Source organism: Cyanistes caeruleus, unplaced genomic scaffold, assembly GCF_971803275.1.
Source record: "Cyanistes caeruleus unplaced genomic scaffold, bCyaCae1.hap1.1 HAP1_SCAFFOLD_196, whole genome shotgun sequence".
Lineage (NCBI taxonomy): Eukaryota > Metazoa > Chordata > Aves > Passeriformes > Paridae > Cyanistes > Cyanistes caeruleus.
The window spans coordinates 100152-115474 of NW_028255984.1; the positions used below are offsets into that span (position 1 = coordinate 100152).

Below are 15323 nucleotides of genomic sequence, written 5' to 3' on the forward strand. Positions count from 1 at the left end.
GACCTCACCCCATTGGTTTCTGTGTCCAGAGCAATCAACTCAGATACATGACACCAGCCCAAGGTCAGAAGCAGCAGGCGCTGGAGGAAAGGCTCTGCCCCTTTGAAGTGACGCCCTCCAAAGGAACCCTTGATGCAGGAGCGTGGCAGAACTTGCAAATCCAGTTTGCACCCAAGGAGGAGGTGAGATTGGCAGCTGTCAGCCCGGGAGGCCTGTCAGGGCTATCTGGAAATGAGGGCCTGGTGCAGAGAGTGTGGGACGAGCTCTGCCTTCACAGGGGGCTTTCTGCAAGCGCCGTGCTCAGCGTGGCTCAGTTCAGCCCACAGAGCACTCCCGGGAGATGTGCTCTGAAATGCCCACAGGGAGCTTGCACAGAGAGCATCAGGGCTCTGTGGCTGCCTCTCGGCACAGGGGAGGGATGTGCCCAGCTCCCCTCAGCCTCCCCCTTGCCTGGCCGTGTTTGCAGCTGCGACACTCGGTGCAGAGCAGCTGCACACTCGCAGAGGATAATCCTGGAATGGCCGCTCTAGGCCCATCCTGCTGCACAACTGACTGGCAAAACAGCCACCAGACACCTTCCTGAGCATGGCAGGACAGTCACCTGTCGTGGTGTGCTGCCAGCAGTCAGTCCCTGGGGCTCTGGCCTGCCTGCACATTCCCACACAGCTGGGGATTCAACTTAAAAGGATGCAGCATTCCCAAAAGTACTTTGCCTGGGGCCGCTGGGTCTTGGAAACTGACAGTGTGTAGCAGTATGGACACAAGTGCTTCTGTGCCCACAGACAGTCCCAGGGACCTTTTAATTGCTCAAGAGATGTAAACATCTTGTGTCTGGCTTTGATCAGAGCCGATCACCAAGCAGAGAAGGTGACCCTTATTTCTGGCCAGCCAGAGCTCATTTGCCTCTCTCCTGGAGCTGGCGTTTGCCTGATGCAGCAGTGCCAGGACTGGGTGTGGACACTGTAACCCCAAGGGCCCTTCTCTTGAGCACTGCACTCCTGCATGCCTGGGTGAAAACGCCTGGCAGTCCACTGTCCATCCATCTGGTACCCAATACCCAGTGACAGTGCACACCAGGACTCATCCCAGTTACTCACACCCAGACACAGGCGCTGTAGTCCCTCGCAGAAGTGAATATCTGGTTTCTGTTCACCTTGGAGGGACTGATAACACCCTGGCCTTGGGGCAAGCGCTGTATTTGGGGTCCTGGGGCTTCATGGATAAGTTTTCTGCACTTTTCTCTTTTCAGAGGTCTTACAAGTATGAACTGAAACTTAACATTCATGGGAGCAGCAATCACTTAAGTCTGCACCTCTCGGGGCAAGGTCTGGAGCCACGGTTGGAGTTCAGTCCCCCAGCACTAAAGATGGGATGGGGGCTGGTGGACAGCAATGGGGTGGAGGCCACAGTGGTGGTGAAGAACCCATGCAAATTCCCCATCGAGTTTTACTCCCTGGATTTTGATGAGCAGTACCTGGAGGAGGAGAAGGTGAGAAGGCAGGTCTGGTCCCCGTGTACATGCTGCCCAAGCTTCACAGCACTCCAATCTTCCCAGGCTTGTGTCAGGGAGATGGAGGCAATGCCCAGGGCAAAGCCAGCTCTGCTGATGTGCTGTGGGAGGATTTAAAGAGTTTGTGTTGTTGGGAGGAAGGGAGGAGACAGAAAATGGGTTTATTGCATCTGTGGGATGAAAGGTGAGAAAAGGAATCTTGCATATGGTTTCTCTTCCCTGCTGGCAGGCTGGGCATGACTTGGGCTGGGCATGTGCTCTGGCAGAAAACTCCACTGGTTCTCAGGGCTTTGCTGGCAGAGTGCAGTCCTGGCTAGTGTGGCTAGTGTGGCTGCAGGCAGTGAGCAGCTCATGGTCATTGTTTTCTTCAGATGAGTCACTTGGGAGGGGTTTCTCTCCCAGTCCTGCTTGTAGCTCTTGCCTCTGCTCTGGAGCCTGCTCACCCCACTGGGCATAACAAAATACTTGTACGTGATGGAAATCAAAAAGCCCATTGCCAAAAGCTCAGTGCCTTCAAAGAAGGAGTTGTGAGGATGAAGGTGACAGAAGTATAAACAGGATTTTCTCTCGTCTTTTAGATGCTGAGGCATCTGGGACTGCATCCCCAAGGGCCTCCCCTTCCCCCTGCTGCTGTCCTCTCCAGAGTTGACAGCCCAGAGGAGCGGCTGGGCTCTGCAGAGCATGTGAAGCCCTTCACCATTGTTACACCTGAAGACAATCTGGTGGGTACTGCAGTGGTGCTGGCACTGAAGGTGCCAGGGCAGGGACCAGGCTAGATGGGGGCATGAGGGACAGGTGGATGGAAAAGGATCATTGTGGAGAGGTAGTGAAGATGTGATGGGGCCCCACGTCTGCAGGTCTCCTTTCTGTCAGGGATGGGGCAAAAGAGACAGCTTTTCTGGAGACAGAGCAGTTCTGTAAGAGGGGAAAAATCACTTAAAACCACCAACTTCCTTTGAGGAGAGGATCCTGAATTAGAAGGGGTGTCCTAGACAAAACAAACACCAGTAAGGAAGACCAAGTTCCTGGGCAGGTGCACTTATTTATTCTCTCTTCCATCGGTGAACGAAGGCCCATTTTTCTTTCCAGGATGGGAATGTCTCAGGGCTCACCCCTCTCTCCCTTTTCTCTCTCCCTTTAGGCCAAGACCCCAGATGAGATGGGCAGTTCTGCTGAGGGCCAGCCAAAGAAGGGTAAAGCAGCCAGCAGAGACAAGTCTCCAAAGGGGAGCCAAATATCTACACAGAGAACAGAAAGTCCCTGGGAATCCTCCAGCACAAGGTCCAAATGTACACTGGAAAGTGCCTCAGTCCCCACAGAATTCCTCAGGTGAGCTGCACAGGAGGAGGTGATGCCTCTGCTTCTTGGTCCTCTTGCCAAACAAGGTCCATCGTCCCCAGCTGCACAGGGACCCTGTGCCAGGGCCTCCATGGGATGGCCAGTGCACCCTCCTTGTTTCATTTGCTCCTCAGCCATGTCTGAAGCCTCCTCTTTAATTGCCAGGCTGAAACGGTACCGCTGGATAGTGCCTGCCCTCGGTGAGGTGGAACTGAAGGTCCACTTCTCCACCAAAAAGCCAGGGGAGTTTGAGCAGACGCTGAGGTTTGAGCTGGTGGGGACAAAGCGGCAGTACGAGCTGCCCTGCAGTGGCACCGGCCTGTACCCCAGCATCAGCCAGAACCCACGGTAAGGCTGGCCCCTGGCAGCCTCCCACACTGCTGCCCCCGAGCTCACAGCCAGGGCTGCTCCTTGGGCATTCTGGCCTGGGCACATGGTGCTGCCTGACGTCACCCAGCATCTCTTTCTGTGCTGGGAGCTGGGAAGGCAGATGGTCCCTGAGCCACCAGGATGGGTTATGGCTTTCTGACTGCATTTCCTACCTGCAGCATCTCATAGCTCCTCCTTCCCTGCTTTCTCTGCCCAGGCTGGTGTTTCCACAGTGGAGGAGGACCATGAAGGAAGGTGAAATCATCTTCAAGGAATATGTTGAGAGCACCAAGCAATTCCACTTTGGACCGCTGCTGTGTGGGAAATCAAGAGAGTGGTATGTGCTCCCTGCTGGGTGTTGTACTTTCCTGGACACGCTTGGGGACATGGACACAATCCAGGGCAGTCCCTGGCAGAGTCCTGGCACACACCTGGGTTTGAAGGAGCACAGATGTGTGAACCTGAGCATACAAGAGGCAAATGAGCCTTGGGGGAGCCGCTCTGCCTGCCTGCTGGGTGCCTTGGCCAGAGCCCCAGGCTGCTGCCAGTCCAGAGGGGACTTGGGGCAACTTTTGTCTGCCTCCACATCTCAGCTTCACCCCTTAGGAAATGTATGGTGGTTTTTGAAGTGCTTTGAGCTTGGCAGTTAGCCTGAGTGAGCAATTATTCTGTAGGTGGTTTTGTAAAGCTATCATTGATCTGTAATTATTAATAAGATTTTATGGCTGACCTGCCAGTGGGTGTCAGGGGGTATGTACAGCAGGAACTACATTTGCCTGTAATGACATTGCATCATCACTGCTGGATAAAGTCTGCCTGAAAACGTTGTCATTGAAGCCATTGTGCATTTCTACTTTTACTGTCACTTTTTAAAAAATAGTATTTAACATTAAGTTCTTGTCTCCATGGGAGCTCTGGAGGGCTAAATCTATTTTGACAACACAGTTTCAAAAACCAGACAATCTTTAGCCAGGTTTATGGGATGGTCTGGGATTTCTGTTTGCCTCTTTAACCCTTTCACTCCAAAGTCATTTCCACACCTGAGAGAAGGGTCACTTGTTATCTTTTTGCATTCCTCTTGGGAAATGATGCTTTATATTTCTTTCTCAGATTTTGTGATAAGCCATGAAATCCAAAGCAGTTTCATGACTTTTTGGGAAGAGATCAGCTAAACTCTTTTTCCAAAAGCCTTTCTTTATACCCTGCAGGGAAGGCACCCCAAGAAAGAAGGGGAAAGAACCCATGGGCCTGGTGTACTGTTATTTTTCTAGGCACCTTTGAATTTACATTGTATTAAAAACACTTGAAGTGGCCTGAGCATCATCAGGCTTCTGGGGTGGAGGCCCCAAGTACAGGGGAAGGCATCAAAGTCAGGCAAGGATGAGCACATGCCCACGCCCCTGGCTGGGATCCACTTCCCTCACTTGTTTGTTAGAGCAGGGTCCTCCAGCACCGCTTCCTCGGCTGCACACGGTGCTTTCCTCGATGCGTGGCAAAGGCAACAGTCTCCTCTGCAGCCTTTTCCCCTTTTGTGGACAGGTACAAGGCCCAGAACTGTCCTGCCAACTCGGAGAATATAACCATCCTCAACAACTCCCCCATGGACGTAGAGGTCCAGTTCTCCTTTGAGGATGATGAAAAAGCAGAGACGTTCCTTCTGGACCCTCCCAGCATGACCCTGAAACCAAAGAAGAAGCAGGTAGGAGAGGGGCAGGGAGAGCAGGCACCGTAGAAGTGCCCAGGAGCTGCTGCTCCTGCTCACACACAGAGCTCTTTCTATTTCTTTCCGTGGGGCCGGGTCCAGGAGCTGACCATTTGGGCATACCCCACTTCCCCTGGCTTCCTGGAAGACAAACTCATCTGCTGCATTGACAAGAACCCAGAGCCAGTGGTCTTCAGCGTGTGCTGCCACGGGGTGCACGTGAAGCTGGAGGTCAGCCCCCTGGAGCTGTCTTTTGACAAGCTGCTTCTGCACAGGTCAGTCATCCCACAAGCACTCCAAGACTTGTGACAAAGACAAAACATTTGACTCTGCTTTCCAGGGCTCGGATGGAGCTGCTCCAGGTTGCATTCAGTGGCGAGGCTGGTGTGACCAGCCAGCAGCTGATGCCAAGTGCCTCCTGTCTCTGCAGGACTGACAGCAGGACCTTGGTCCTGAAAAACAACACCCTACTGCCCATGGCCTGGCAGCTCAGTGGGCTGGATGACCTTGCTGAGGACTTCTCACTGTCACAAGATAACGGCACCATTGATCCCCGCTCAGAGTTTGAAGTGACAGTGAATTTCAAGGCCCAGCAGATTGGCACCATTGAGAAGACCCTTCGACTAGAGGTGAGAGGGACTGTGCCCTGCCTGGCACAGTGAGCAGCCACGTGCTCTTAGGGACAGAGTCAGGAAGAGCTGCCCCTGACAGACACAAGGGTGCTGTGACCCCAACTTGTGCCTCTACACAGCGTTTGCCAGAACGTGCAGTGCATCCACATCCCCCAGATAAGCAGACACTGCACCCTGAGCCTGTAGCACAAGCAGCTTGGCCCTGTGAATGGTTGAAGGTTGTTGTTTGGTTGTACAGACTGCAGCATGATCTCTGCATTTCTCCTGGAGCTTGTCCAAACCTCTGGCATCGTGCAACAAACTCTGCCCCTGGCATTTTGTTCCCCATGGTTTAGGGGCTGCATTTCAGAGAGGGTGCTAGGTGATTGCAAAGGGTTGTCAATGCCACCTGCTCTTAGACACGCCACACTTCCTGTGGTTGTTCTTACATCCCTGTGCCTCTCAAGGAAGCTTTAGCAGCAGCATTCCCTGCTGTAGGAATGCAGAGTTGGGCTGATGGGGTTTTTTACTGCAGCAGAATCCCACTGGGACAGCCCATGAGATGAACGGGTTAGGAAAGCTTGGGTGTCCACCAACACTTGTGAAGCTGGGGAGGCCATAGGGGAAGCAGCCAGCAGAGACAAGGACTTAGAGGCTGTCTAGCAAAAGAATAATCTGAACAGTGTTTGTTTCTTGCTTCCTCAGGTTTCAGATACAGAAAACATCCTGGGGATTGTTCAGGTTGAAAACATCAAACTGTCTGCAGAGGTGTATGATGTTCTCCTGAGCATGGTCCTGCCTGAAGGTCAGTGGATGTCTCCCAAACAAAGCAGTCCAGGTGCACTGCCTTACCTTGGGTGGTGGGTGACCAAAGCACTTGGGATGGGATGGGATGCAAGGATGGCATGGATACATAAAGCACATACCCTGCAAGCTGCATGGAATAAAGCACTGTCAGGGCACTGGCAGCCTTAAGTCTCTCCCCTCTGAACTTTGAAGTGTGCAGCTTCACGTGCAGGTTGGATTTGTGGGCTTTGAAACACCAGTGACGTGAACAGGCAGTTGGCAATTCCCACAGGCTCAGCACAGCATGTAAAGTGATGGGATTTGTGCTTGGAAGCGAGGAAATGGAAGCCGAGCTCCTTAGCTACTAAGCCTGCAGATATTTTGAGTAAGAGAAAGGGCAGACAAGTAGCTGGAAAACCCTTCCAAGAACAGCAACTTGCTGAAAAGGGTTTTGTGCTGGGACCTCCATGTAGCTTGGGACCTGGTGTATTCTGCAGCAGCTCACAAATACCATGTCTGATCTCGCTCTGCGCATTGTCTGCAGATGAAACCTTGGATTTTGGAACCATCCATGTCCTGGATAATGTGAAGACCGTCCTGACTCTAAAGAACAAAGGGTTGTACAACATCGAGTACAGGTGAGTCCAGCTGCCTGGTGGTGAGCATTTCCCTGGGTTCCCAGGCCTGCAGTCTCCCTCTGTCAATGGTTAGAACCTGTTTCCATGCTGGCTACCTCACAATAAACACAAAACCTGGGCTCCCTCAGCTATTTCACCAGAGATTCCAGCCACAAACTAGCAGTTCTCCACAGTTCAGCAGGGAACCCAAAGGAGAGCCCCAAGAATTTCAGGCACTGAAATGCTGAGATTCATTGCCTTTCTTTGATGGTCACCTCCTTTCTCCTTCTGAGACTCTGTAAAAGAGTGAATGAAAAATTTCAGTGTCAAGGCTTCTTGCAATAACCTCATGACTGTCTGTGCTCTCTGTCAGCATCCAGGATTCCCTGAGCAGAGCTGCACTCTCCCTTTTCTTCTTTTTCTGGTCCTATGCAAAGTCCTGGCTGTGCTGGCAGCACCTCTACTTGTAACTGCAGAGATCTCCATTCCTTCCCTTTCTCCCCAGATTGATGCTGAAGGGTGCAGGTCCCAGGATGCGAGACTTGGCATCCCACTTCACTGTCAAGCCTCAGTCGGGCAAGCTGATCGCCTCCCAGCCTGGTGTGAATATTGAGATATTCTTCCACCCCACAAGGGAAATGCTCCTCAAGAACAGCCCCATCCTGTACTGCCAGGTGAGCTGCCTGGGCCAGGCTGTTACCACACGGTGTTTTGGGAGCATAAACAGGACAGGTGTCTAATGGAAGGAGGGCTTTAACTGGAGAATCCTCTCTCCTACGTACACAAACAAAGTCTTCAAAACCATTTGGGAGGCTTCCTAAGGGAGCTGAGAATCTGACTCTGGAGGAGGTGCTTTAACAGGGATGGGTGAACTGATGGAGGCCTGGGGTGGAGGCTGGGGACTGGGGTAGAGGCTGGCTGGCCTCTTTGCTTTGTTTACCACCCCTTCCTGTGGACACAGGTGATAGATGCCATCGCAGGGGAAGGAGGCCAGACTGTCGCCAACATCCCAGTGAGGGTGTCGGCCAGAGCTGCGTACAGCAAGTTCAGTATTGAGCCCGCCTCACCCATCAATTTCGGTGCCATGATGAAGGGCAGCAAGAAGACCCAGACTGTCGTGCTGGAGAACACAGGCACGATCAGCTTCAAATTCCGCATCCAGCCAGCAACCGAGGATGCATCTTCACTGGAAAGCAAAAGGTACGAGAAGCCCTGCACCACCCTTCCTGCCTGAGGAGGCACCAGCCCACGGCTGAGATGTGGCAGGCAGCCAGACCTGGGCTATCGCCCATTTGCATCCCTGCCTTGGGGAGAGGGAGCAAAACACGCCTCAGTGTCCCCATGTGTAGTAGGAAGCTGGTGCTCGAGCTGCTCTGTCCAGCAATGGGTGCTGCAGGCTGCTCTCTGGGAACCATCTGGAGCAGGAAGGCTTTCCTCTGTGAGGAGGAAGGCCAGCTTTGGCCTCAGAGAAAGGCAGGGGAGCTCAGCATGACAGATACCTCTGCTTTCTCCTCTCAGTTCAAAGCAAGGGGAATCTGTTCCATCAGCTAGGAAGTGCTCAGCGGGAAGGAAATCAAGCTTGACACAGGTGGGTGACTCCTGCTCCCCAACAATGCTGCTGCTGCAGGGGATGTGAGAAGATGCTGCTGTGCCCAGGCTGGGGGCTCATCTCCATTGGGTGGGACGTGGTCTGCAGGATGGAGTCCAGGATCTGCTCAGTCCCATTGACAGTCCTGTACTCTGGCTCTAACCTGCAGTTGTGGGGTCAGCAGAGGGGAGCAGGTCCTGTGTGTGATAGCTGCTGGCCAGCATGTGTCTGTGAACACCACAGAAGCAAAAACATCCCTCCTGAACTCCCAGTCCACAGAGCTCAGACAACATTTTTTTTTCTTCCTTTTCTTCATCTCATTCCCCTACCTCTCTCCCATCATTTCTCACAGCTGTTTCTGCTCTCCTGTTACCTCTGGAGGCTGAGGATCACAGCTACCACCTTCATTCTTTACACTCAATCTCCTTTCTCTCTGCCACTTGAGACAGGCTTGCAGCTCCTCTTGGCTTGTTGGGCTCAACCTGGAGCTGCCTTTGGGCCATGGAGTCATCTTTCCCTGCCCTGGGACTGGCTGCTTGGGCCCAGCTGGAGGCCAAGGCAGGACATACTCTTTGCTGGGGTGCTCAAGGCACAGCTATTACCCTTCAGCCTCTCCTGGAACTTCTTCTGCAGGGTCAGCTCAACGTGGGCATGTTCACGGTGTCCCCTTGCTCCGGCTCCATCGCTCCGTGGGGCCAGCAGCAGATCACGGTGGAGTGCCTGGCAGGGCAGGAGGGGACTTGTGAGGAGCAGCTGTACATTGACATCGTGGGCAGAGACCCCAGGGACAATCCCCTCGGCATTCCCTTTACCCTGACTGCCGAGTCCTGCCTGCCAGGTACGTGCTCTCCACAGGTTCCCTTGGCCAGACCTGCTGCTGATCAGCACCTCAACTTGCTGCTTGGATAGGGAGGCATGCTAGCCCTGGTGTCCCCCCTTGAAATCCTCAGAGTTTCCAGCCCTCTTAAGTCCACTGGTGGATTCATCCCTCCCCAGCTGAGAGGGATGCATGGAAGGATAAAAGGAAAGCAATGCTCTTTAAGACTCAGGTTGACTGAGCTCCATCCTCATAGCCAGCTCCCCGACCCAAAGCTGGGTTTAGCAGTTACCTGGGCAGAAGGAGCTTACCAAGCCTTCTCAGAGGCCAGCAAGGCCCAGATGAATTCATCATGGAGGCTTCTTCATGCTCATCCCTCTGGTCTGTCCACAGCATTTGCTGAGGATGCAATGTTAATCTTCGAAGAATACCCGATCTGCAGCAGCACTGACCTCAGCCACAAGCTGCTCTCTGTGCACGGTGTGGGCCTGTTTGTGAGAGATGAGAACAACTTCATCTTCAACAAGATTCTGGTTGGGCAAGAGGCTGAAGCCCACTTCAACATCTACAACACAAGTGCTCTGCCATGTGACGTGGTCCTCTCCATCAGCCCCCTGCCAGGACAGGTAAGAACAGGAGGCCAAGGAGATGGTTGCCCTCTAAGGGCCGTGTGAAAGCTGTTTTGTTCTCCAGATTGCTTTCTGTGGCCCACACTAGCTCAGTGTAGGTCAAACTTCAGGGCAGAGCAGCAGAGCCAGGGAACAGTTGTGTTGAATTCTCATGTCTTGGGCAAGGTTTTGGCTCACACCTCTGGGTCTTTGGTGGGAGAAGTGAATCCTTCTGAACCTCTCTTGGAAGCACACTCAGAGAGGGGCTGTTATCAACTGACATGCCAGGGCTCAAAGCAGAGCATCTCCTCAGGCTCCCTGGCTTTTCCTCTCTCTGAAGGCCAGTTGTAGGTTATTTGCAGGGTTTTCCATGCAGTGACCACCTCCCACATATGGCAGGGCAGCTGCCAGCACTCAGAACACACAATGCTTTAGCACAAGGTCAGCATTCCCTGCTTGAACAACTCATCCTTAAAACAATACCCCTGAGTTCACAGCCCATAAACACACCTCTAGGAGGGCTGTGAAAATGGGAAGAGCTGTCACAATGCAAGATTTTTGCCTGGCTGGCTGCTATTCATGGAAAAGAGAAGCCAGGAGAAAACTGCTTCTTGTAGAAAAGTCTCCATAGCATGACAAGAAAAAACTCTTCTTCTTACAAGGACTGATCAAAGACTATTGTAGAGTTGATACTGCTTTACCATCCCAGGTTTTGTCTCCCAGTGGTCAGCTGGGAAAAGAAAAAGTTGGGTAGGGGGAGAAAAAGTGTTCTGGAGGTTTTATTCTGATATTTCTTATTCCTGTAGTCCTGTTGATAAAGTTTCTTTATTCCTTTTAAGTTTTAAACCTGTTTTACCCTTCTCCTAATCCATAGTTCACAACAAAAAATGCGTAAGTGCCCTGGTGATTTTAGCCAGTGCTAAACCCCACCACATTATTTAGTGCATTGACTGAGAAACTCCAATTAGCAAATCTAAACCACTACAGACATGCTGTTTTCAGTAATGCCTTTATGAATGAAACTGTATCGTGCTGGAAGGTGTTTTCTCCTAACACTGCTCTCTGGCTTCCCCCAAGGAAAAAGGCCCTATCACCGTTTTCAAGTTGCATCCAGTCCAGATGTCCATTCCCGGCTCATCCCACGCTGTTGCTACAGTGACCTTCACCCCTCCAGACGAGCAGAACTACGACTGCACTTTTAAGGCTTCCCTTGTCATCCCCAAATGGTAATTGACCCTGAGAAATATTGGGGGAAGCCTCTCTGACAGCTGCCTCTCCACTGGGAAGGCACAGACCTCTTGTTAGCTCTAATGCTCTCAGCAGCCTTAGGCAGAGTACTTGGCATGAGATGATCTGGGAGGCAGTCACTGTTGGATAGAGCAGAAAAATGAGGCAGATTTGTCATACAGGTTTAGCCTGTATGAGCAAATAGGAAGACAGAGAAATATTAGGTAGCCAACTGGAAGTTACTGAGATGTGCTACAGCTGAGCTGGGCATTTCCAAGGACAGAAGCTTAGATGGATCAGTTTCTGTGGCAGCAAGTCAGCAGTCACAATTTCCTCTTGGTTTCTGTGACATTAAGTGATCCTCTGTGATTCCCTGCATTCATGAAGCTATTTCATGTGAGTGATGGGAGCTGGTATGAAAGAGGAGCCCTGTTCCTCTGCACTGGGACCTGTGTACAGGGGCTTTGACCTGCCCTTCCTCAAGCCTTTAGTGGCTGAATTGGAGCCAGGGAAGTCTAATTGCTAATAAGCAATTGCTTTTCTATTGTTCTTGGAAGTGATCTTGGTGGATGGTGACAATGATTTCTTTTTGCCTTCTTGCTTTTGTACTGCTTTCATGCTGTGCTTTTTTTGCTTGTTGCCTATGTCTCATCTCACTGCAGCCAGGGGATTTGCCATATCTCATCTGGAGCCTCATTATGTATCTGCTGTACTGCATGACTCAATTAAGTGGAATTACTTTTAACTGTTACTGTGGAAGGCTCTGGCTCTTTGGAGCAGATTCCTCTTGTGAATGGCCCTGAGGGGATTGGGAAGAGGCTGGTGGGGGGCTGTGTTGTGGGGTACAGGAGCACCAGGCAGGGAAAACAGTGTGGACTGCCCCTGCTGCTTGGCTTGCCCAGTGAGAAATGGGTTAGTGCCAGCTGGAATTGTTTGTGTGCCTCTCCTGCAGCTCTGTGAAAATCAAGCCCCAAATCCTGAGCTTCACCATCAGTGGGAGGGGGCACGAGCCGCAGGTGACAGTCGTGTGCCCGAGAGCTCGCAGCAAGAGAGGAAATGCCGTGCTGCGCTTCCAGAGGCTCCAGCTGGGGGATTTAGAGATGCTCCCCCTGGTCGTCCGTAACAACGGCATCGTACCTGTCAAGGTGAGGACCTGCTCAAGGAATGGGCTGGTTTGGGAATAAGTGCTTGTGGCACAGGGGGAGGGTCCCAAAAACCATGGCAGACCTGGCAAGAGGTGTCACAAATTCTTTTTAAGCAAGGGACTGACATCTGTTCTCCAAGAAGGGAGTTCTTAAAAAATTTCCATCCAGTCTTTCTTCTTTAAGTTGAACACAAGGAAGGTGGTGGAGTATTTTTTCCCCGTCTTTCAGGTTTGTTCTCAAGGAATGTGTGATTTTCCAGTTCCATTAGGTTGTATTCCCCAGTTTACTATATTTTAAGCAAACTTAGTTGTGGTTTAATTATATTCTGCTTATTGCTTTCTGTCCTGTTTGGTTCCGTGTTGGTTCAATCCAAATGGCTCTAAAGAGCCCTTTTTCCCAGCTGGTTTGACTTAACTTTTGTGCTCAGTGCTGTTTGCAGTGGGAGAGGTGCTGGGTTCCTATGCAGGACCAGCAGCACTGTGGTGTCAGTCCCTGTGCCATCCTGTACTCACACCAGTATCATTGTGCTCTGTGTTCCCTTTTCTCAGTTTATGTTACACCTGGAGGATGAGCATGGAGCATTCTTCTTGAAAGCCAGGCGCTCCACACTGGAGAGATTCCACACTGAAGATGTGGGAGAGGACTCTGTTGAAAATGGTAAATTCGTTAACCATGAAGTGCGATGGTGCACAGAGGGAAAACGTGTGCCCTGCTCTTGGCTTCTCTGAGCTGCAGCCAGATGTTGGACACACTTTCTTTCCTTGGGCTCTCTGTCCCCCGAGCTTTTCATGGGGACCTTTTGCAGGGTTTCCTCCTAGCAAGGAGTAGGAAGTTCTTGTGTTCTTCTAGACGTGGTGGGCTGGGTTCTGGGGGACTCTCACTGCCTCAGTGCAGCCTCTGAGGTATTTGCAGCATGTGGCAAGGTCCCAGCCTGAACGGACACAGCCCTTGAGCACACAGGCAGCCAGCAGAAGCCCAAAGTGCTCTTTGGCTCAGCTTTCCATGTGGCTGGAGCTGTCTGGAAGCGATGGAATGAGGGCTGGGCATCAACCTGAGGTTAAGCTGCTTAAGTGGTGATGTGTCTGGAGATGGCAGTCTTGTGAACACAGGAAGAGGGTCGGGAACCACTGCGGGCAGAACAACCTGCGCTCAGAAGGCAGCTGGTTTCAACCTTCTGTTCCTCATATATGGAAATATTTCCTCTGTACAACTGTATCACTTAATTCTGATTTCCATTGCTGTGCAGAGAGCAAGCCCCCAGGGAAGCCTCTCCTGCTTCTGCATCGTGGGCAATCGGCAGAGTTTGATGTCATTTTCAATCCCACCCTGGCTCAACGTGTGGAAGGGAAGATCCGCGTTTTAGTGGGGGACACCTACTCTGACAAGACCCTGATAGAGCTGGTGGGTGAAGGCCACAAGGATGAATTCAGCTTCGACTGTCTAGAGGAAGACCCACAGTTGAGGAATGATAAGAGCAGTTTGAAGACATCATTGATGGTAAGAGAGGAGAGGCTGCCAAGGTGGAACAAGGAAGAAGAAAATATCTGATCATGTGTGTCCTCTCTCTAGGCAGGCCTGGGCTGTCACCCCTGGACATGGAGGCCTGTGGGTGTGGCAGCCATGCATGCAGAGCAGTGTGTGCTGTGCTGCATGGCGCTGGCTCAGGGGTGTGCCAGGGTGTTTCCCTGAAAGTGGTGGGATGGGGAACTGCCTGGGGAGCTCCCTGCCAGAGGGAGGAAGGCTTGGAGCAAGGAAGCATTGAACATACAGGAGTCTGTGCATGTGAGGGGGGTGGGGTGGAACTCCCTGCATGCTGAGATCCCTTGCTTTCCTCCTTAACAGCTGTCAGACTGAACCACATCCAGTTTGGGGACTGTCCTGTTGGGAAGCCCTGCCACAGGATCTTCACCATCACCAACCACACCGGCATGATGTTCATGCGCTTCGAGTGGGAGGCAGACGTCCCATTCCAGTTCTCCCCCAGGGTGAGTGGGGGCTGCTCTGCCTTTCCCCGTTGCTCAAGCCCTGCCCTGGCATTCCTGGGAGCTGGCAGGGAGACCTCACATGCCAGTGCTAGCCCATTCCAGTGCCACACAGGAGATGCACTCCCTGGCTTGGCTGGGCCAAGGCTGCCAGCCTTGCAGAAAAGGCTTCGCGTTATGGGAGGTGGTACCTTCTCTTCATACTTTTGTCTATCAAACTTCACAGAAATCCACACTGAGGTGCAGGTTCCTGGCACAGCTGCTCACCACATCAGTCCCCTTTGCTATATCAGTCCTGCCCTTGGCAGTGCTTCCAGTTTGGTCTTGATTCCCTGATTCTCCCTAGGTGGGACATCTCCACCCTGGCTGCACCAAGGCCATCACAGTGACCTTGAAATCAGATGTCCCAGCCACCTTCAGGAGGCACCTTGTGAAATGTAAGGTGACCAAGATCAAATTTGAGCTGCCACTATGGAATGTTCCGGACTGGGACGACGAAATGTGCACTGTCATGTGGAAGGACATCACCGGGAACCAGGAGCCAGCATCCCAATGGCCTGAAAAAGAGAAGGTAAGAAGCAAAATGGCAAACAAAGCCACCACAGCTTTTCCAAAAAGAACCACCATAACACCATCACTGCTGGCTGAGCAGCTCCTGCTTCCTCTGGACACTGGACAGCCCTGAGGTTCACCAGCAGGGCATTCTAGGGGAGAGGTGGATGCACATGACCCTCACACAAGAGGGAAAGCCTTTAGACAAGAGACCATTAGCCACACACTATCAGTCTGGGCCACAAGCACAAGTGCTGCAGCCCATGTTGAATGGGAGACAATGTTTTTGATTATCTCATTTTATGGTGTTTGAAATCTCTCCATATGATTTGGTGCCTTTTCACCAACAAGGAGTTAAGTCTGCTGCACTCTGTCTCTTCTTTAGAAGTGGAGACAAATACACTTCTACTGCACCTGCTGGTGAACGCCAAGGTTTGTCTCCATGGATACCAGAGATTTTGGTTGTGGTCT

The 15323-nt window shown here is 52.0% G+C and overlaps 1 protein-coding gene across 1 annotated transcript in view; it reads left to right on the plus strand.

Moving 5' to 3' along the window:
- LOC147645669 (axonemal central pair apparatus protein HYDIN-like) overlaps positions 1–15323 on the plus strand; it is a 56933-nt gene that overhangs the window by 37898 nt on the left and 3712 nt on the right. The window contains exons 34-56 of the mRNA XM_086874363.1: positions 30–182; positions 1250–1489; positions 2089–2232; positions 2652–2839; positions 3014–3196; positions 3435–3554; positions 4757–4916; positions 5022–5194; positions 5350–5548; positions 6236–6335; positions 6861–6954; positions 7439–7607; positions 7895–8133; positions 8452–8521; positions 9155–9359; positions 9732–9964; positions 11024–11172; positions 12126–12318; positions 12867–12975; positions 13565–13815; positions 13888–13927; positions 14161–14303; positions 14647–14871. Coding sequence (XP_086730489.1) covers positions 30–182; positions 1250–1489; positions 2089–2232; positions 2652–2839; positions 3014–3196; positions 3435–3554; positions 4757–4916; positions 5022–5194; positions 5350–5548; positions 6236–6335; positions 6861–6954; positions 7439–7607; positions 7895–8133; positions 8452–8521; positions 9155–9359; positions 9732–9964; positions 11024–11172; positions 12126–12318; positions 12867–12975; positions 13565–13815; positions 13888–13927; positions 14161–14303; positions 14647–14871 — 3780 coding nt within the window. The remainder of the gene's footprint in view (positions 1–29; positions 183–1249; positions 1490–2088; positions 2233–2651; positions 2840–3013; positions 3197–3434; positions 3555–4756; positions 4917–5021; positions 5195–5349; positions 5549–6235; positions 6336–6860; positions 6955–7438; positions 7608–7894; positions 8134–8451; positions 8522–9154; positions 9360–9731; positions 9965–11023; positions 11173–12125; positions 12319–12866; positions 12976–13564; positions 13816–13887; positions 13928–14160; positions 14304–14646; positions 14872–15323) is intronic.